The sequence below is a fragment of the Mauremys reevesii genome, linkage group 20 (genome assembly GCF_016161935.1).
Source record: "Mauremys reevesii isolate NIE-2019 linkage group 20, ASM1616193v1, whole genome shotgun sequence".
Classification (NCBI taxonomy): domain Eukaryota; kingdom Metazoa; phylum Chordata; order Testudines; family Geoemydidae; genus Mauremys; species Mauremys reevesii.
Window position 1 is genome coordinate 8,062,120 of NC_052642.1, and position 22,201 is coordinate 8,084,320.

General features: G+C 43.2%; 2 protein-coding genes and 1 long non-coding RNA gene across 6 annotated transcripts in view; 1 reads left to right on the top strand and 2 right to left on the bottom strand.

The window, feature by feature from the left end:
- Positions 1-557, bottom strand: part of P2RX1 (purinergic receptor P2X 1) — a 33,625-nt gene extending 33,068 nt beyond the window's left edge. For all 3 annotated transcript variants that reach the window (XM_039507861.1, XM_039507860.1, XM_039507862.1), the window contains exon 1: positions 102-557. In XM_039507861.1, coding sequence (XP_039363795.1) covers positions 102-238 — 137 coding nt within the window. In that variant the 5' untranslated portion in view covers positions 239-557. The remainder of the gene's footprint in view (positions 1-101) is intronic.
- LOC120387315 overlaps positions 1-16,384 on the top strand; it is a 73,569-nt gene extending 57,185 nt beyond the window's left edge. The window contains exon 3 of the long non-coding RNA XR_005590116.1: positions 14,580-16,384. This is a non-coding gene — a long non-coding RNA (uncharacterized LOC120387315). The remainder of the gene's footprint in view (positions 1-14,579) is intronic.
- Positions 16,385-16,525: 141 nt separating this feature from the next.
- The window catches only part of ATP2A3 (ATPase sarcoplasmic/endoplasmic reticulum Ca2+ transporting 3), a 137,234-nt gene continuing 131,558 nt past the window's right edge, over positions 16,526-22,201 (bottom strand). For both annotated transcript variants that reach the window (XM_039507846.1, XM_039507847.1), the window contains one exon: positions 16,526-18,297. In XM_039507846.1, coding sequence (XP_039363780.1) covers positions 18,219-18,297 — 79 coding nt within the window. In that variant the 3' untranslated portion in view covers positions 16,526-18,218. The remainder of the gene's footprint in view (positions 18,298-22,201) is intronic.

Consider the following 22,201-nt stretch of genomic DNA (forward strand, 5'->3'; position numbering starts at 1 on the left):
TGGCTAGTCAGCAGGTATAGTATCTGGAAAGTTCAGAAGAGCTGCCATTTGGAATTTCTCACTGAAATGAAAGGCTATGTAATGAGCTAGAAAAGCCTTACCCTATGATGTATCCAAGGACCACAAGCTGGATCAGCCGGAAGATGAGTCCCACTTTCTTGTTCTTCACCAGCACCATTCGGGGGGTGTCATATTCAAAGAAGAAGGAAGCGGCTTTCTCCCCGAGTTTGAGCCCCATGGCTGATGCAGCAGGACTAAAGCTTTTCTATGCAAATGCCTAATCCCAAACCAAACACAGGCTCTGTCGCTTCTGACTGTAGTGGGTGGAGCTCCTCGATACAAGAGGTCAAGTCTTCTGTTTGCACAAAAATCTACCAGTGTTTCCCTCTGCACATCTGGTTCCTTCTCAGCGAGGGGATGGAAGCTTGCTCTTCCTATATGCTCACCTCTGCGTGCACAGTGCACTCAGTGTCTCCTTAGATGGTCTGGGGGTGGGTATATACGAATATGTAACGGAAGCATACAACCCAGGCTATCCGGCAGCACAGTAACTGCAGCACAACACAGGCAGGATGGGTTAACACTTACAAAGCATTTGGACAATGCAGAGTGCAAAGTAATGTGCTAAGAGTTACTATTCTGATTGCTCTGACTGGGGCAGACCTGCTGGTAGGATCAGCACATTGCCATATATAATTTCTCAGAAAGCTGAAATCATCCCCGGGTAACAGAAATTGCCTGTTAGCAAAAAATGGAAGTTGTGAAATCAAGATGCATGGTCTAAGTCAGTTTGTAGATTGCTGTGGGTTACTGAAAGTGCATGCGACCCTTTCCTGTTGTACGCTGCTCCTCCAAGCAACTGTATACTGGGAAATAACGTTTTTTCCTGTGGGTTTTTGAGTGGGGTTTTTTTGGTCTTCATGATTACAGCAGATGGTGCAGCTCTCTGGTAACTCACTTGCCTTCCAGAGCCCAATGATTCACTCTCCTCTACAGTTCTGTTCCTTCTTGGCATTAGCATTGCACTGGGAGGTCAAAGGGTGAGTCACGAACTCAAAACGACAGCCCGAGGAAAGGAGTTCGGATCTGAATGTTTGGTGGGGTTTGCATCCAGGGGTTTCTCTTGGGCCATCCTAGAGATAAGGGCTAGTCACAATGTTTGGATGTGGGGCTGATCAGATTTGGGATTTAGGTTTGGGCCTATCTCTAGCAAATACGGTCATTTCAGTAAGATTATAAAGGGATTGGCTATGTCCAGGAATAGGACTAGCAACAGCTAGAGAGCTTTGTAAATGTTAATTAACTGTCTCACAATACACCTGGGATGTGGGTAGCTTCCTCATATTATAGATGGGCAGGGACTGTCTTTGTCTTGTGTTTGTACAGCACCTAGCACAGTGGAAGTGCTAGGCCAGGACTGGAGCATCTAAGTGCTATAGTAATACAGCCATGGTAAATGGGGAAACAGACACTGAAAGACCATGGAATTCACCAAGGATACAGAGAGAGGGAATCCATTAAAGACAGACTAAAAACATAAGAGCACTTGGTTCCCAGACCTGGGATCAGGTGAATATCTTGCCTAGCTTATTGACTGCCATTTGCAACAACCCTAGCTACTAGAAATAGATGCAATCCAACCTCTCACTCCTCCAGCCTAATGCAAACACTCCTGAACTTTGGGAGAGGTTAGATCCATAACTAAACTGTATGACTCAGGTGTGTCTCTAAAGAGATGGATTTGGAATGTACAAGAGTATCAGTTAAGACTGTGTAAACTAGGGAAGGTACACTTAAGAAATCCCCATGAGTTTCTGATTTGATTCCACTCCACCTGGCTTCAAAGCACTTTTCACTCTGAATTTCTGGTTCAGATGCATCACAAAGCAGAACCCAGGCAAAATTGCCATAGTTCACATCAGAAGTTTGCACAACTGGGAATTTCACTTGTTTTCAACTCAAATCCCATAAAATCAGCCCAGTTTAGCTCAGCAGTGGGAAAATTTTAGTGAAACATTGTGCAAACTTCAACTATGTTTCAAGCCTGTAAATTTAACCCAAATCCAGACAAAGATTTTAGGTTTCACTGAGAGCATTTGGAACAATTCTGATAGTCATCCTCATGCTTCAGGGAATGTTCTGGGGGAGTCAGGAAGCTTTCCTATTACTAAGATAACTCAGATACTAACAGGGCCAGATTCTTGCACCAGTTGTATAATGGGGCATCTGGGGATTCTCTCTGTTTGGGAATCCTTAGATGGAGTAAACCTGGTATAGCCAGATCTGTGGTACCTGGTCCTGACTCCCTTAGCACAGGTGCTGTTCTGGGGTTGTACCAGGGAGAGAAAGGGACATAGCCGAGCCTTCACTCTGGCTCTTCTTGCCTGGTGGAAGCACAGCGGGACTGTGGGGAGAATTCCAGGCAGAAAAAGATAGAGCAGCATCTCTGTGATGCTGTTCTATCTTCTGCTGAGAGACAAACTGGCCTGCAGCTGCCTTCCAGGGTCAGGGCTGAGGATCTGAAAGGTGGTGGAAAGCCCCTTGTGCTCATGCTGAGCAGAGCTGGGGTGCTCTTTAGGATCTGGCCCATAATGATAAACTCTCACATGGATGCAAGTTCACTGGTATGATGCACTTTAGACAGATAATGCTATTGACTCCTCCCCACTTATGGGTGGGCAAGCTGGGTCAGGGGTGAAGGGACTTGCCCAAGGTGGTGCAGGATAGGACTACCCTCTTGCCATGTGATCTATGTAATGAATCTCAGGAGGAAGGGAGCAAAGAGCTACAGCCACAGTGCTCCAGCAGGCTGGGGAAGGTTTCTCAATGTGACGTTTATTGCGTGTAAATGAGTGCCAATAAATGGGCCTGGGCCTGTTAGCCTCAGACTGAGGCTTGGAAGTAGGGTTTTGGCTCAGACTCCTCTCTAGTGCGAAAGCTGTAAGTACAATGTAGAAATCCCTCTGCAGGAGACCCAGCGAGGTTACCTTGCAACTTTTCAAATGGTTTCCAGTATGGCAGCTTTGAAAGTGTGATTCTGCCATGACGTGTGTATGTACGGGGACGGGGGAGACATAGCTTCAAGAGGCTCCATAATTATTGCCTCAAAGATTTCTGCACTACAAGTGCTTAGTTGATGAGGGTTTCCCCCCACAACCTCAACAGCCAGCCCTGCAAATACAGCCTGGCCTCTGAGATTCAAGCTGGGCTCTTCCTGATGTATGCAACATCCCCGGTAACCAAGGAGTTATTCACAACAATTGTGTTGAATGATATAGGAACCAGGCTAGACTCCAACTCTCCCTTCCTCTGGCTATTGTGAATATACCAGGCTAAGGAGAGTAAAACTTGCTTTTTAAAATACACTTGTACTGTGAGCAGTTAGGGCTCTGCATAAAAGCAGGGAGCAGACCTGTTGAGACATGGCAATATTTTCACCTCGTCACTTTTCACTTTCTACTGGCTTTAGCCTGGCAACACTTTGACATACAGGCTCAATAATTTGAAGGCTTGACAAACAAGAAAAGAGCTGAACAAATTGATTATAACAAGATCCTTTCACAAGACTACAAGGAGCCACTTGGTGCATTTAAAATAGACTGCATGGAAACACAGATGAACGTTCATAGTAACCTTTTGGGCATACCATGCAGCTTAGAAATCTAAATCAGATGGCACCCCTTTGCTTACTTCTAAGTGACGTGATGTACTCCAGGCTCCTAAGCCCTAGAGGACGCAGAAAACCATCAGATGGGAAGCCAAGAGCAAACATAAATTGCTGCTGATAACCATTTAAGAGTGAAGCCCGATATTGCTACTGAGAAGAACAGACAGACCTTATAAGCTTAGACATCTGTGTGTGTGTGGGGGGGGGAATAAATCATAACCTACTGTACGAAAGAAGGCCTTTTAGGGAAGGCTGCACATCCTTGCCAGAGAAATGGGAATAAGGAAAATAGGACATCTAAATTTAACAGCAAACTCTCTTGTAAAAGAGGAACTTGTAACCCTCTCCAGGACTTGGATTCAATAGAATGGCTAATCTTTCAGCTAAAGTAGTTTCCTTGGGAGACCATATTCATCTCCGATTTTAAAATTTCTTCAGACAGCTGTTGGATTGGCTGCCCTGAGCGACTGAACTCCTCTAGTCAGAGGGTCTAATAGTGACTCATGATTTTTATTTTTGGGTGCCAAACTTGAGACAACTTAATGGGGTTAAACTTAAACTTAAAAGGGTTGAGCACCTGCTCTCAGAATTGGGCTTCATTAAGGTGGAGGAGCTGGAAACCCAAAAAGCTTATGAAAGCTTAGGCCTACACTCTTCCCCCACATCCCGGGATGTATCTTCAGCCTTGCTATAGGCCTTGCGCTCATTCACTCCCTAGAGAGGCTTTACGGCACCGGCTTGTACATCACTCGTACCTTTGCTCCCCAGTCAAATCCCAAATAAACCTACTCCAGACCGCCTTGAGAGAGTTCCAACCCCACCCCATCCTTGCTCAACCCCATGCACCCATTAAAGCAGTTACCCTACTGTCTTAATTACTTTATTACCAGTAACCAACTAGCTTTGAAAGTATATTGCTAAGCTACCTGGCACCAAAACAGCAGAGCAAGTACAGCTGGATAATGCACTGTGTTATTTATCTTGGGCAGGGAGAATAAACTCTGCCCCTAGATCTTTAGCAGAGATGATTGTGGTAGTTTGTATCCCTTCCTAAATGGCAACATTTACAACACTTCCCTAATTAAAGCTTTGGTTCCCTGTTCATAAAATGCATGAGTTTATGATAGAGATCATCTCATCTACCATCTGGTGGTGGTATAAAAATGCTTAGTTTGGGGGGTTTAAAATTAAGTCATGTTTGCCAGTACTATGCTAAGCTGCTGCCTTGCAGCTAAAATACTCAATTAAGGGACCCCATAGGCCAGATCCTCAGCTGGTGTAAACCATCATAGCTCCATTGCAGTTCATAATTGGGAGAAGGTGCCTTAGCTGAAGTCACTGGGGCTCTGCTGATCTACACCAGCCAGAACTCTGATTCTGTGTGGCAGCTTTAATCCTAAATGTAGACTTTGCTTAATATATATTGACTTTATAAACTCTGATATGAACACAAATGGTTTTATGAAATATCTAAACTAATATTTCAGTGCAAACAGGATTTTAAAAACTAATTGATGCAGCATATGCAGCTGAAACAGTGTGTAAGGCCTGGTCTATACTCTGTTTTCATCCCAGGATAACTGTTGGTCAGGGGGGTGATTTTTTTTTTTTTTTTAAAAGACTGATTGAGTTATGAGGGTATAAGTCCTAGCATGGATGCAGTTATTCTGGTCAAAGGTGCCTTATACCAGTATAGTTTATTCCCCTTCCCGAATAAGGGGAATAAACTATACCATTATGGGAATAAGCTATACCATTATCAGCACCTTTATGTCAATACTAAGGGGAGGTTTACACTTTAACTATACAGATATAAAATGGCAGAATTTTCCAGTGTAGCCTAGCCCTAAAAACCAAAAAGTGAAACTAACTACAAACAAAAGAGGCATGAAGTTGAAAACAGCAGCAACAGCGAACAGCATATGAGCATGTAAACATTAAATACACTCAGGTGGTATTAGTAACACAGGGTAGGGAATGGAGTCCTTTCAAAACACTATCTTTAACTGGCCTGGAGTGCCAGTACAAAATGTTCCTGCAGCGTGCAGTTCCATCCATCATCTTTGCCCTACCTCCACCTTCAGTAGTGACTCTTTATAGCGCGTGAACTGGAGGTTTCAAACATGAAGTCAGTGGGCCTATTTGCATGCTTAAGTGCTTTTCTGGATCAGAGCCAGAGGGCTCGGCCCATAGGAGGATCGAGCCCCATGCTGCTGAACATTACTTGTCATAGTCTACCAGTCTGTCGTGCTCAACATCATCACAACTTCTCGCACGCCTATTTAGTCACACTAAGATTTCAAAAGGACGGAGGAGTCCTGTGGACTTCCACACTGCAGAGTGATGGTCTGGGAGATCAGAGAGGATATCAGAAATGCTGCACTACCACCACACTTAGAAAACAAAACAAAACTCAAACACCCTTAATAAACACTCCAAACTCAGCTTAATATTGTTATAGAATATTGTTGGCTTCTTCTAATGGCAACCTACAGATTTTTAAAGCAAACAACACTGATAACCATAAGCCCTAAGTATATTTACATTTTAAAGACAGAAGAGACTGAAACCTCTCACACAGGGGCTGGCTCTCTCTTATGGAAAATTAACTTGTGGTTAATGCAAAATAAGATGTGTTTGCATTTAAACTTGTATTTGTTTGGTCACAAATAAGGGCAGGACCCTGCAAACACTGCGGGATGAGTCTTACTTCCACATGTCAGGCCATAAAAGTTATTACCATCTGTTAATGACTCATGATAAGTACTGAAAGCCTGATCCTATTTACATTGAAGTCAGTGGCAAAACTCACATTCCTTTCAATGGTTCAGAACTAGGCACATAATCAGTGTTTGCTGGATTGAGCCAATATACTTAAAAGCTTGAGATAGACAAAGACAGGAGAGGAACTCCGAAGTCATCACAAAAGGGAGGAGCAGGATATGGCCAGAAGGTTTCCCCATGTGTACTGGCAGATGCTGCACTTACGATGTGTGATATCAGGGTTGTTTGTTTGTTTTTGAAAGATTACGTAGCCAAGTAGCAGTCTCACAATCGAAGGGAACATCTTCACTGCCCAGTTAAATCATCCGATCTGCACCTGAGCAGCCCCACTGCAAAGCCCGGCCTTGGTTACTGTGTCCTTGCTGATGCTGCGCTCACCCTTGCGTGTTGCTGGGACTTCTGGGGGCACATCTCATGGTTCTTAGTGCTGCAGCGGGCTGAGCTGCTCTGATGGTTTCCCAGTGAAATGTGGGAGAACTCGTCTGTCCTGCAGAGCACATGGGGGGTTGTGGGAAGACAGTGGAGGACTGTCAGCACTCGTGGTTTAGCCTGTGTCCTTGTTGCAGGTTACCCAAGGAAAAACTTCTCAGGTTTTAGTCTATAGCCCCAGCTGGGCCAAGTAGCCCAGGCTGAACGCACCACTGAACTCAGGTGAAAGGGTTTTGTGTGGGAACATGAGAGGGATTAGGGGCATCACACAAGCAAGCATCCAAGTTATCAATGAAAGGATGACATACCTTTAGGGTCTGACTACATTGCAGTGAAAGTCCAGGGTTCAAGCCTAGCCCCCCTTCCACCTACACACAAGTCGCAACAACCCAGGGCTCAGATCCAGGGTCCCAGGCCCTCATGGGGGTGCAGGGTCCAGCCTGAGTCAAGCCGGGACCCAGAGTTCAAGCCCTATTGCTTTGCAGTGTCAAACTCCGCCAAAAGTATCCCAAAATCCCACAGGCCGACTTTCTTTGTCTTCTGGACAGTCAAGTCTGGTGGACACCCAGGTTTTCCCAACAGCACCATGAACAAAGGGCTAGAGCAGCCACATTTTGGGAGGGCACTGTGGGATATGGATGGTTGGACTCAGGTCCGCATAAGGCAACGTAGATGCTGGAGCCCCACGGTGAGCCCCAGGTTCAACAGTTCCTAACGTGGGGTTACAAATGAGTGTGGACACTCAAGCCCTAGGTTAACAAACCCAGGGTCTGCTAACTCAAGTTATCCTCATCTTGGGCTTACACTGGAGTGTAGACAGACCAGCAGAGTATTGCATAAGGACTAGAGCAGGGGAGGAAGAGTTAATTTCTGGTTGCTATTCAACATCTTCCCTGCTGATTCAATAGGTGAATTGAACTGCTCTCTCTCTCTTTTTCCATCTGTAAAATATAGACAATATATTTTTTTAAAATAGTAGCTGTCTCTTGTGGCTGTGGAGATGACCTTCAGAATAAACTGAATGGCAGAGGTGCTGAAGTCTATAGGGTCTGTTTATCTTGTCTAGGAAATATAGCCTAAATAAACCTACTGAAAGTTGCGTGCACAACTAGTTGGAAAACCATATAGTTATCAATAGATCACAGTCAAGCTGGAAAGGCATATAGAAGGGAAAGGGGTCCCTCAATACCTTCATAAATGATTTGGATAATTGCACAGAAAGAACACTTACAAAGTTTGTGGACAATGCCAAGCTGGGAGGGATTGCAAGTGCTTTGCAGGACAGGATTAGAATTCAAAATTATCTGGATAAACTGGAGAACTGGTCTGAAATAAATAGGATGAAATTCAATAAGGAGAAATGCAAAGTACTCCACTTAGGAAGGAATAATCAATTGCACAAGTACAATATGGGAAGTGATTGCCTAGGAAGGAGTAGGCTGTGGGGGGGGGGAGAGTGAATCACAAACTAAATACGAGTCAACAATGTAATATTGTTGCCAAAAAAAGTGAACATCATTCTGTGATATATTAGCAGGAGTGTTGTAAAGCAAGACCTAACTAATTGTTCCACTCAACTCAGTGCTGATAAGGCCTCGACTGGAGTATTGTGTCCAGTTCTGAACATCACACTTTGGGAAAGATGCGACAAATTGGAGAAAATCCAGATGAGAGCAACAAAAATAATTAGAGGTCTAGAAAACATGGCCTTCAAGGAAAGATTGAAAAAACTGGGTTTGTTTAGTCTGCAGAATTGAAGACTGAGGGGAGACCTAAGTCTTCTAGTACGTAAAAGGTTGTTATTAAAAAGGAGGCAAGTATCAGAGGGGTAGCCATGTTAGTCTGGATCTGTAAAAGCCGCAAAGAATCCTGTGGCACCTTATAGACTAACAGACATTTTGCAGCATGAGCTTTCGTGGGTGAAACTGCTGAGCTTCAGTTCATCTGCAAATTTGACACCATCAGCTCAGGATTAAACAAAGACTGTGAATGGCTTGCCAACTATAGAACCAGTTTCTCCTCCCTTGGTTTTCACACCTCAACTGCTAGAACAGGGCCTCATCCTCCCTGATTGAACTAACCTCGTTATCTCTAGCTTGGTTCTTGCTTGCATATATATACCTGCCCCTGGAAATTTCCACTACTTGCATCCGACGAAGTGGGTATTCACCCACGAAAGCTCATGCTGCAAAACGTCTGTTAGGCTATAAGGTGTCACAGGATTCTTTGCTGCTCATAAAAAGGAGGGTGATAAATTGTTCTCCTTAACCACTGAGGAGAGGACAAGAAGTAATGGGCTTAAATTGCAGCAAGGGAAATCTTAAATTAATTATTAGGCAAAGTTTCCTACTGTCAAGGTAGTTAAGCACTGGAACAAATTGCCTAGTGAAGTTGTGGAATCATTTTGACTGGAGGTTTTTAAGAACAGGTTAGACAAACAGCTGTCAGGGGGAATCCTAGATCAGGGGTCTCAAACTCAAAATGACCACGAGGGCCACATGAGGGCTAGTTCATTGGCCTGAGGGCTGCATCACTGACAGCCACCCCTCGCTGCCCGCGGCCCTGCCCCCACTCCACCCCTTCCATGAGGCCTCACCTCTTCCCACCCCTTCCCTGCCCTCATTCCAACCCCTTCCCTGAAGTCCCCACCCTAACTCCACCCCCTCCCTGTTCTCAGAGGGTGCATGAGGGGTGTGGCGGGGGCTCAGGGCAGAGAGTTGAGGTGAAGCAGGGGGTTGGGGTGCAGGCAGGGGGCTCAGGGTGCAGGAGGGGTGTGGGATGCGGCAGGGGGCTCAAGGCAGGGAGTTGGGATGCTGCAGGGGGTTGAGGTGCAGGGGATTGGGGTGCAGAAGGGTGTGGGATGCAGCAGGGGGCTCAGGGCATGGAGTTGGGGTGCGGGGGGCTCAGGGTAGGGAGTTGGGGTGCAGGAGGGCTTCTGGGTGGCTGGTCTAGATAATGCAGCGGAACTGGGCTAGATGCCATCTCGAGGTTCCTGCCAGTCCTGCCTTTTTGTGAGTCAGGCTGGGATTTTCAGTAGAACCAAAGGGAGTCTGTCACCCAACTCCCTTTAAAGTTCAATCTCCCTTTGGTTCTGTTGAAAATCCCAGGCTCAGATTGTAAACCCTTTGAGTAAGGAACATCTCACTGTGTGTGTACAGCACCTAACACAATGGGACCCTGATCCCAGCCAGAGCTTGGGTCATGGATATGCAATTGTGAGAGCAATAGGGGGGAAATATTTGCAGATAAGTTTACGTAATGTTCTATGCAAAACAGCATGTTCAGTTTTATTTCCAATTTTAACTTGTCCTTTACCTCCCTAAGCTTCTTCCCTGTGGTTTCAGCTTTATTCTGTGTATATGCTTTCCTGTCCTACAGTGTGCACTCTGACAAATAGTTCTGACGGCATTAACTAAACTATGTGGGGAAGGGGGGAAATAAATGGCATTGCAATCCTTAGCTGCCATGACAACACATCCAACCTTACAAATTACTTGGCAATGACTTAGCCAACTCTAAAATAAACACTTAGGAATCCTGAAAATTTCACCCTAAGGGAGTCAGATGTACAATTCCCATTAAAACTAATAGGAAATCAGTTTGTGCAGCTATGAAAAAAAAATCTCAGTCTTAGCATCCAGCAGAGAGGGCCAGCTGTAAATACACCCTGATGTTTCTTTCCCCCAAAGAGATGTCTTATGAATTGTGCAGAGAGAGGAAATTTACCAATGATACAAACAGGATAAACCTTCATTGGAAAATTCAGCTGGAGGCTGGATAAAGCACTAGGACGAGGATGTTGTACTTATTACTGGCACAACCAGCTACCCATGCAGCCTTAGGGCATTGTCCAAAGTGACACTTCTCTTGGATAGCACCATGGAACCAATCAGGCAGACACAGCCCCAAGCTAAACTTTACTTCTGAATAAAAATGTTAGTGTCCTTCTGATCAGCCATTGGATAGGTGAGGAGAGTTAGGGGCAGGGCAGGGCAAGGCAGGTGGCTTCACTTTGCTCAAACATCAGGTAGAGGCAGGATTTGAGATTTTGGTCTAAATTTAGGAAGATCATGAAGAGGGTACCCGGGCAACTCCCGCCTCCTTCTCAGCCCTACCCCCTTCACTTTGCTATCCCCTTTTCTCCCCCAGCAAATCCCCCCCTTGCTCCCCTGATTTAATCCCAGGCAGAAACATCTCCCAGTGGTTGGCCTGCAGCATGCATTGGTCAGGCTGCTCACTGATTCTGGTGTACTCAAGATTATACAGACTCAGGATTATTCTGCAATGGATAATGAGGGAATGAAGTGTCCTTTTCTGCAGCAGTTGCAGGCCAGCTCTTCCAGCGCTGGTCTGCACTTGTGCTCTATTTCCAGAAGAAAGCCTATATATTTTATTAGAGCATGATTCTTATTAGAAAGGTGCTGAGTGTGTTCCTCTGGCCAGTGCCCAACCATGTTAAACAGGCTGTTTATAAAGCCTGCCTAGGGTCCAACTCTCAGGGTCAGCATGAGCTCTCTAGAAAGGGAGGACAACATGAGCTTGGGCTGGACCCTCAGCTGGTGTATAGGTCAGTGGAGTCTGATCTCAGTGGACCATTGATTTATACTAAGCCATGAATGTAGCTCTTTAAAGTACAGCCCTCAACCATTTCACATTCCTAAATGGCAGTGAAAACACAAAGCTTTTTTGGTGACCTCTACACATGCAGAACACATTCAAAACACACATGCTGAGGGTCGGGGAACTACTTTGGATACATTAGGAAATAATTTTTGTATTGCTATACCCTCAAGTTGAATTTGCACTCTCTAAAACTTCTCCACAACCATCCATAGCCACATGTCTCTAATTCCCAGTTTCAACCAGAACTGGAAGCAGACGTACCACCTGCAGCCAGGGATTGTAGTCATATTATATTTCTATTGTGGCTGCTACCAGAATCCATAGGCAATTGTGATCTAGTGACATTAAGACCCCTTATTTTCTTTTTAAACCCCTCAATTATATAAACAGTATGCAGTGAAATCAATGATTCAACAGACTTTGGAACAACCCACCTCCTTTGGGACATGCTGTTAATATGCTCCACCAAAAATCCTCAAGTTAAGAATCTGAACAAATTTTAAGGAACTGTTACTATTTAGAAACAAACCCTGTTTGGCCTAAAAAGTTGAGTCCACATTCCATGATCTTTTATGCCACAGATTAAGGGCTAAATAATGGCCGCAGGCACTGTGTGTGGCTCTCACTAATTTCTTTAGTTGACTCAAAGTGAATAACAAATAGGGAAGAAAAGCAAAATCAGAGCCATCCAGTAAAATTGCTTTTATTTCTGTAATTTCATAAGTATAAAACAAATCAGCTCAATATTGTGCGAACAGAGTGGATCATACATATGTGACTACAATGACCCTTCTTAAGTCTTCACGATACACCTGGCTATTTACATCAGACAAAAGTACACCATTTAGGAATCAGTAATTTAGTGGAAAAATATCTCTTATAATAAAATAGGAAACCTTGTTTAATTCTACCCCCAAACAACTCTTTTTAAAAAGATGTAACAATTTATCTTTCACTAAGTGCAAACTCAACAAGGTTTCTAGATTCGGCTGCTCAGGCATCGTAGCAAAATTGCTATGTTCAGAGATTCAAGCCATGACACTAATGATACCTGTAAACAAGTCAGTGTTTTCTCTCTTCATGGTCTTGAGTACACTGACAAAACACAGCACAGACTCCACATAGCATGGGCATGAGTCTGCTATACAAATATCTCTATGGTAGGGTACACCTACCTGTCTAGGCTCTTGTATATACAGAGCACAGAGATCTATTCTAGACTCATTTAGTTTTCCATTCTTACATTACCAAAAGCTGAATGGCACCAAAAGGAGAGGATGCAAGGGACACTTGTATCTCCCCCATATTTGTCTTTTCACTAATTTTGTTCCTGCATACCTAAACCCGGGATCATCCCAATCTATGCCTGGCAGAAACCATTGTTACCAGCCTCATGGGGTCTAGAGGTCTTTATTTTGGCAGCATAAAACCACCTCCACTGCTCTTCTCTTGCTAAGCTGAACGAACAGGCTGACATGCAATTCAAGGTAGCACTGGAGGGTTGGTAGGATAATCAGAAGCTGGTGGGAGAAAGTGGCAGTGAAAATCTGAGTATTAAGAATACCTTGGCAATCAGTGGGTAGGGGATTGCTGAGACAGGTAGATTGATGGTAGGAGGGTATAAGTGAAGATAAAACCTTTGAAAATATCTAGATTGTTATAAAAATACATATCACAGCATAGAGAAAACACAGGTTGCATGTATGCAACTCTTTAGAGAAGCATTATGCGGGTCTGAAGTGTTTTTCATCCATGCCAGGAACATGCTCAACCTAGAAAATTAAGTGGGGGTGGGAAAAAAAAGGGAGGAGACTCCTAAGGATGATGGATAAATTGCCAAATGGTCCATAAAGATATTAAATCCCAGCGCAGACCCTTTGTATGCATTGTAAGGCCTTTCAATCAATGCTTGGCTGCTTTTCTTTAATCAGGACCATGGCCAGTGCCCAAGGCAACCCACTTGGAAAATACTCCCTACAAGGTTTTCCCCATTGGATATTTGTTTGGTGGGTCTCACCTGGTCTGTGTCTACAGTGGTTCAGAATGTGAAGTATTAATAGTGGGATGGGATGATCCTGTGATTTTCTGCAATACTAAGCTCTTCCACCCATTAATTTTTCAGTCAGGATTCTCATGTAGTTATTCTTCTATTTAAGACAGTGGCTATTCCATGATACGAAAAACTAATCTTGCAAACATTTGTCTGTTAACATTTAATGGGATGGACTCACTAGTCTGACCCAAAGCTCATTGAAGTCAATGAAACACCACCACCAATTGACTACCATGGTTGTTAGATTGAGCGCTGCATGCATAAAGCTACACCCAAGTGTTGGCAGGACAAGGGCTTTAAGTTCTAAGCAGCATAGTAAATGTGAAGTGTGTAACAGTAACTGAAACTTGCCACCTCAGGATCCTTCTGTTGATTTGGCTTTTCACACCCCATCCATCTACTGTACTGTGTACCTAGATAGGATGGGGCTTCCCAAAAGCTCCATTTACAAACCCTTTTCTCCAGCCCCACATTTGTTGCATGAATTAAGGCTCCCTTTAAAGTTACCCACCAATTCTTCCCATAAAGGCCAAACCTCCAATTTCTCACTATTATGACACCTTATGGTACCACCCTGGTCTTGGATTGGCCAAGTGTTAGAAACATGTAAATAAGACAATATCATCATGACAGTGCCAGATTCTCGTGAAAGGCACTATGCAAGTCAAACAGACAATGTATGGAATCAGAATCAAGAACTTCAGCCATATTTTGGCCAATAGAGGAATTAAGGGAGAATATAAATTTCAGATGTGATGCTAGTAATCTCTTTCCCCCCACCCCCCATACCCTGCTGTTTCAAGCAACAGCAGTCTTTTCACATACATAATGCACTCTTCCCAGATGATGGATGTTCCATAGGAGAGTTCTTGCTAGGAGAGAATTTATCCAGTCATCGGCCACAAGGATATTCAAGTCCTCAAACAGCATAATGTGGACTTCATAGCCATTGTCCAATGCTCACACTTGGTGCTCTCCCAAGAGAGGAGAGCCTCTTCCTTACCTTCCACGTTTATTTTACAGGTGTGATCCAACATGTTGAATGGCCCCTGAGAAATTAATTTAAAGTGCTCATGGACAACCACACAGGCTACTTTTCTGGTGCTCAGGCTGTGATGCATGATGAATGATTTGCTCCTTTTGTTTAGGAGGATCTATTGTAATGGCCCAGGCTGGCTGGAAGTATTGATGGAAAGAGACTAAACTATTATAAAGAATCTGAATACACCAGAAGGCAATGATTGTGATTCCTAGATCCTGGTTTCCAACAGAAGTGAGACTAGACAGCTTTTCGTCACAGGCCTCCTTTTGCAACATGCAATCAGGGAAGAAGAAAAAAAGCCACTCCAGTGCACATCTCCATTCTATTGCACACAATCAAATGTTTCCGTAAGATGCAATTCAGACCTGATCCAAAACATATTGAAATCAATGGGATTAGGTCTTTAACCACCTTCAAGTTTGCAGAAGAACACTACAGCATGTTAAAGCAACCAGCACACTGCTGGTGACATACAAATAATAAACAACAACTTCTATGCAATTTATCCTGACCCTTCACCAAAGCATAAAGGAAAAATAATTTTGATCTAAGGATATTTTTCTACTTCATTAAAATATTTGAACTATACCCCTTCACAACCCCAAAATGTCTAGCGGGAAACCAGTCTTAAAGCAGACAGCCAAATGACAAGCAACAAAAGAAAAAATGAGACATGGTCCTTCAATGAGGGATCATACTAGAAAATGGGGATACTTTAAAAGAGGTCACCCTTAGTAGAGTGAATACCTGTTGAAGGTGTCCTTAGTGCAGGTTCCACTGATTTGACCCAGAAGCTTACAGTGAAAAGGGCAAACTGAATTTTAAGACAAAACCTGCTGCTACTGGGAAGAGTAAGCCTTTGGCATGGAACATGGCTGAGAGTTGTTGCACTCTATTTGCTGAATTTCATATCCTGTAATTTCACAATTTCAATCCAACATCATCAGGCACAGTGAACCACTATAGTGCATTTTAGCTGTGTTGAGCGTAAATTAAAACCAATCCAATAAAAACTAATATTTCCCCTGCCTCTTCCTTGCAATGACTTAACATAATTGTCTCCACCTTCTTGGCATCAGATGAGGCAAAGCAAAATGACCAAAAGGAATTTAATAGAGGACTTAAAAGTTACTGACGTCATATCTTTGCCTGTCCCATGCTTGCCCAAGACACACGTTTTGTAAATATTTTAAACCCTCTTTGTTACAGATTTTAAAATATCAAAAGTTTTAGAAAACACACATTTGGGTACCAAAAAAGTCACAAGTCAGATCTTCAGCTGGTGTAAATCAATGTAATTCCAGTAGAGCAACAGAGATTCACAGGAGCTGCAGATCTGGCCAGAACTCCCCATAATCCAATATGGATCTCTGATGGATATGAACATGTACCAACAGGGACAACTTACAGACCAGGGACTTGGCAGCTCTGGTTGCACTACATTCCATGGACACCCTCCACCCCCAATAGGGTGGGCAGGATGTTGAGGATCAATCTCAACCCTGGAATAAGCAGAAACAGTTCTCCTAAAGGCAATGGAGTTGCTCTGGTTACATGAGGGCTGAATGTGGCCCTTAAATATTTGATTAAATTCCCATTTATTTCCAAAGGTTGTTCAGAAAGCCATGGAGTGGTGGGGATCTTTGTAATAAAACAAGGTGGAATTCACCTCTGTACAGAAGCATGGATGGCCCAAACACCACTTAAGTCCCACTTAAACCCTGTTTAGAGAGCTTAAGAGGTGTATGGATCATCTACTGACCCTCTGCTCAAGGATAAGTTCCACCCACATTGAAAATGGTCTCTAAAAAGAATCAGTCAGCCTGTGTAATCAGCTCAATTAAATCAGCTCTATAAACTGAAACATACAAAACATGTTGGAAAAAGAAAAATTTTCAAAGAAAGCAAATAGTGATTTTTCGGTGAACAATTTTCCTGTAATCACACAGTATTTATAAAGATGTTTGTTTGTTTTTTAAAAGCTCCATATTAAAATTCCTTGAGTACATTCTATATTAAATACAGTAACAACATTTCATGCAAGGTTTTCTGTACAATTAAATCAGATCAGTAGTATAACAAGTCTGTACATTCCCATTGGTCTGGGGGCGCGACCCATCTTTTTCAATGCTGGTGATGGAGAGAAAGGAAAGGATGGTGTTTGGCACGTACTGTACCTACGGTAGCCAGCTTGTGAAAGTTCAGCCAGCTGGCCTGGACGGAAGAGAGACAAAAAGCACTGGGGGTTTTAAGAGACTTAAAAAATTAAATAGAAACTGATCCAGATAGGAATGGAGCAAAATAATAGCAAAGCAAAGCAATAACTGACCCCGGTGCTCCGGCATGCACCCGAGTGAAGTTTAGAAGGAAGGAAATCTGTAGGCATCTTTTTCCCTTCATCAAGAACTTTGGATCCTACCACATCTAGTGCCCATTCCTGGTCAAATGTTCTATGTGAGTTTCAAAATAAGATTATATAGGTGGTAGAATAAGTCTTAATGTCTTAATGTCAGTTTCTGGGAGACAACCTTTGCTCCCATGTGATCACCTCTCCCTTTTTCAACATCATATTGGGAGCACAGATTGTCTCCCAAAACTGACATTAACTAATGGACAACTCCCTCTTAAGTCTTTTATTCTACCTTCTATGTAGTCATATTTTAAAAACTAGGTAATCTAGATTTACCTAGTCAGAAAATTTGATCAGGAATGAGCACTAGATGAGGTGGGATCCAGAGTTCTCCATTTCCGTGTTTTGTTTTAAGCTGTCTAGGTGGAGATGCTTAGCACAGGAAGGGAGCTAACAAGGTGTTATACAGAAGAGAAAGGACAAGAGGACTGGGTCATGCTTTGGTGTCAGATGAGCCTGAGAAGGTGCAAGATTTTCACAAGAGGAAAATAGAATAGAGAATAATATGATAAATAGAGGAAGTTTCAACTTCCACCACAAAAATCTTTGCAAGTAAATACATGTCCACAAGATCTACAACACTGGTAATTATACCAGGATACAGGTACATTGAAACCACCAAAGCTGGACATCTAGGCAAAGTGGCTTCCAGAGCACTAGCATTGCCACCTAGGTATTATACTTTAATGGATATCACCCTACTGAATTGGAAGTCAATTGGAACATACCTGTTGCATCCCATGCACCTTTCTTTGCTTACCTCCCCTGCCCATTCACACAGATAAGCTTTTCCTTGGTACTGAGATGCTGTCTGTTTTGCCACATCACAGCTCTGGAATGCACCTCTGTCATCATTGCTCATGCACAGATACTGTGCACCACTGTGAAAGCACGACCTCCCACCTACCACATTTTTACAAAACAAAAGATGCCTTACTGAGCTCACACATTGGGGCTATTTTTAAGGGGTCTCAAACTTTTCAGGAGCGGACCCCCAAGGAGCTGTGTTACAATGACTCAGTTACATATAGTTTCATCCCCAAACTATAATTTAGCTGTCCAGTAATTGCACCATTACGTACAGGGAAAAAAAGCTACGAAACTAAAACAAAATCAGTATTTTTCTTTTCAACGATTCACCCGCATTAGTCTGATAGTCGGACACATGCATGTCCTGCTGGCTTCTAGTGATGGTCAAACATGCAAGACTTCAGTCCGAGTTACAGCTTAGGGTTTCTTTATTTAGAAAGTGAGTTTCCTTTATGTCATTCATTTCTTGCCCTCTTCTCCTGCAAAACAAAGGAAATTGGCTATGGTTAAAAAGCAAGCCAAGCACCTATTATGTTATTGAGACAGACATTTCACTAAGTCATACAGCTGGGTAGGACCCTGTATAACCTGATGGCTTATGAAAAGGCCAATCTAGGGTGAGTATGGAGTAGCAGAATCTGATGCTTTTGCTCTTAATGCTTGGCTTCACTTTTGAAATGGCTACCTCACAATACATCACACGGGGATACATGAACCCCAGTACAACCAACATGGAACAGTACTACTACATGGGAATTCTACAGTGCTTTTCAACTGAGCATTCCCAAACGCTTTATAGTCATGAAAGAATTTAGCCTTATAGCATCACTGTGAGGTAGGTACTAACTTCATTTTACCAATTGGCAAACTGAGGCACAGAGCGTAAATGACTTGCCCAGGGTCTTTCAGTAAGTCATGGCCAAGTGGGAAATAGAACACAGGTTTCCTGACTCCCAGTCCTGTGCTTGAGCCACAAGACCAGCCTTTTCCTCCAATTTCTTCACCCTGTCAATGGTAGAACCAGATGCTTGCTGGGATGCATTAGGTGATTTATGGCTTAAAGGAAAGCTAGAGTATTTAGAAACAGTGCCTTACAGAGCTAAAATTATTTTTAAATGGGAATGGGTGTCCAAATCCCCTAGGCAGCTTTGAAAAAAATCTCATCTTAACTATGTAGGTCCAGATTCTGCCACATTTGGAGTCCGCAAGCAGTTGTAGTGACTTCTAGAAGCAAGGTACTATAAAACACAAGGGAGGGTGGCAGAATCTAGCCTGTAGGCAATAAGAATGTGCACTGAAAAAAGTTAATTACAAATACTTGACGGTATTTCAGTTTCTTTATTCATTGAGTGGGACTGCTGCATCTCTCTTAGGTGGCTGTTGTTTTAATGCTCCTGAGTCACAAGGACCCCATTTGATGACACAAAGCAGCAGGGCCAGCTCCAGGCACCAGCAAAGGAAGCAGGTGCTTGCAGCAGCCAATGGAAAGGAGTGGCACGTCCGGGTCTTCGGCAGCAATTTGGCGGTGGGTCTGTCAGTCCCTCTTGGAGGGAAGGACCTGCCACCGAAGAATGAAGTGGTGTGGTAGAGCTGCCGCTGACCGTGGCTTTATCTTCCCCCCCAACTTCGCCACTTGGGCGGCAAAAAAGCTGGAGCCAGCCCTGCAAAGCAGTATGGAATGATAGAGATCCAGCTTCACCCCTGGAAAATCAAGTTACTTGAAGGTACGTTCTGTTTTGAAGAGAGAACTTTTATTTTGCAAAATGTTTATGTTCACTGCTTACTGATGGGAAAGCCATCTCCTTCACAGGCCCACTTTAGACTGAATTGTTAAGATGGCAGTTTCTCATGAGGCTAATTATTCATATTATATTTAAGAAATTTTTAACTTGTTCACTTTTCTTTGCATTAGCTGGATTTTCGAGAACCTATAGGAGGGAGGTGTCCAAATCCCACTGGGATGCAACCAGAGTTGGGCACTTTTCTCCTTTGTGCTCCTTTGAAATTTCCAGCCATAATGTCTGGAATACCTAAATTACACTGTCATTTGCCATCATTTCCAGTTCTACACCCACTTCCTCAGTTTACACAGCACATTTTCACCAATGTGCAAAGGGAAGTTTCATCCACTGCACAGCCATAAACCTCAAACTCTCAGGTCAAATGAGTAATGCCTCCTAGAGTGATATGGAAAGTGCAGAGTCAGGGCGCTGTGTATTTATATCACATTCATAACTTTATCATCTGAGCACCCAAGTGGTGCTTAGCAGTACAAATGGGTAAAAGAACCTGAGTTTTAAGTATCTTTGTAAAGTTCAGAGCTGACATGTCAGAGTTTGATAACAAGTGTCAATTTTTTTTTTAAAAAAAGATAGTATAACATTTTCAAAAGCACCCTAGTTACTTAGGAGTCCAAGTCCTAGGATTTAGGCTCTTAAACTCTTTAAAGGCTTTTGAAAAGTTTATCTAGAAGCTTTTAATAGAATCACCTTAGATGTGAAGAGTTGTCATACCCTGCACTAAGCCTGGCATTTTCAAAGGAGCCCAAAGGAGTCAGATGCCAAACTCCACCAAATTTTAATGAGACTTGGGCATCTAATTGCATTATGCTGCTTTGAAAATCCCAGCCTAACATTTCTGAACATCAGTCAAATAACTACAGCAGAAACAGCCAGCTGAGAGGCAGGGCCACTTCACCAGCTCCCATTTCATTCCTGCTTCACAATGCAGAAGCCTTTGATGTAGTCATTGCTTTGAACGTGTGTAAATTTTGGCCAAAGGATGTGTACTGGGCTCACACAAGATCATGGATACCTGCCTTTTCAGTGTGTTTTATTACCACTCTCCTAGTGACAGAAGACACTGGAGGAATTCAGATGTTTGGACATAGCACTCTCTCCCCTAACCCATATGGCAGCAAACAAAAAGCAATATAATCTGTGCCTCTGGAAATAAACGCCAAATACTGCTGGCACCCTTGCTGGCAGCGTTAGCTGAGACCGAGAGCCTGAAAAGGGACAGAAACTAAAATAACCTCTTGTGCCTTGAGATGCTCCCTCTGGAACAGCTGAGACACATTGTTGAGGAAGTTGGTGCTGCCCCTGTTCTTTGGCTAAATACAGGACTTCAGTTTCTAAGGGTCTCAGACAACAGTAGCCCTTTTCACGAGCACCAACTCCCTGAAATGGAACCACCACAGACCTCTGTATCTGATTATATGAAGCAGAGGTAGTCAGTAGGCAAACTGCGGGCAAAATCTGGACTGCCAGACGCTACTGAACAGACTCCAATGTCTTTTTATTAACTTACTATTATCATTATTATTATTTTCCTCTGGAGTCTGGACCGTGACTATACCTTGACCAAGAAATTTGGACTTGACAAAAATATAATTGACTACCCCTGGAAAGTTCTTTTCTTCCTGCATTCCCCAAAGCATGACATGAGAGCCTTCAAAAAGCCAGCAGGGCATTAAGGTGGATGTTGACATATTCCAAAGGAGCAGCAATACTCTCCTTAGTAACACCTCTCAGCTCAAACAACCTGACATATATCTGGAAACATTATTTTCCTTTCCACATGACTGTTTGGCTAAGGTAACAAGAGAGAGAAATTATCATACAAGGACACTCAATAGACTTGGAAACATAACACCATCTTCCCTGCTGCTCTTAGACTCCATTAGAGACAATAACTGTTTAGTCCACATTGTTAATGCATCGCTATGGAGATTCACGTGTGCTTTTGAATGCCTTTTATGGTTGGTTATTGTCTCAATGTGAAGGTATTTTTGTGAGATATTGGGGGGGGGTCTGTTTCCTAAATGTTGTGACTTATTTACGATCAGTAGAATTTATATCCCCACTGTTTAGCAAAACCTTCTCTTTATGTTGGGTTTAAGGACCTGTAGCCCCAATGCTGATCTCACACAGATGTAATTTCATTGACAGAGTTATTGCTGATCTACAGCAGCATAAGCAAGATCTGAATCAGGCCCTAAGTATGTCCATTATCTCCACACCCATTTGTCATAGCACTAGAACAGTCAGAGGGTTTTAAAGTGTGGAGGTGAAATAGAACTGACCTCATGTGCAGATAATGGGCCAAATCATTCTCAGAGACTGAGCTGCTAACACAAATATGCAACCTTTAGTTAAAATCAACTGTTGCAGCACAGGACTGGAGGCAAGCAAGAGCACCTACACAAAGGCACTAGAGCTGTTCTTGGGAATTGCACACCGGTTAGGGCTTATACTTCACTCCAAAGTGAAAGTGGTTGAAACTATAATTAAACATAATTATTAAAAAAAAACTAAATAAAGGTGATATAAGGATAAACCAGCCCAGTTCTTGTAAAGGGAAATCATGCCTCTCCAATCTACT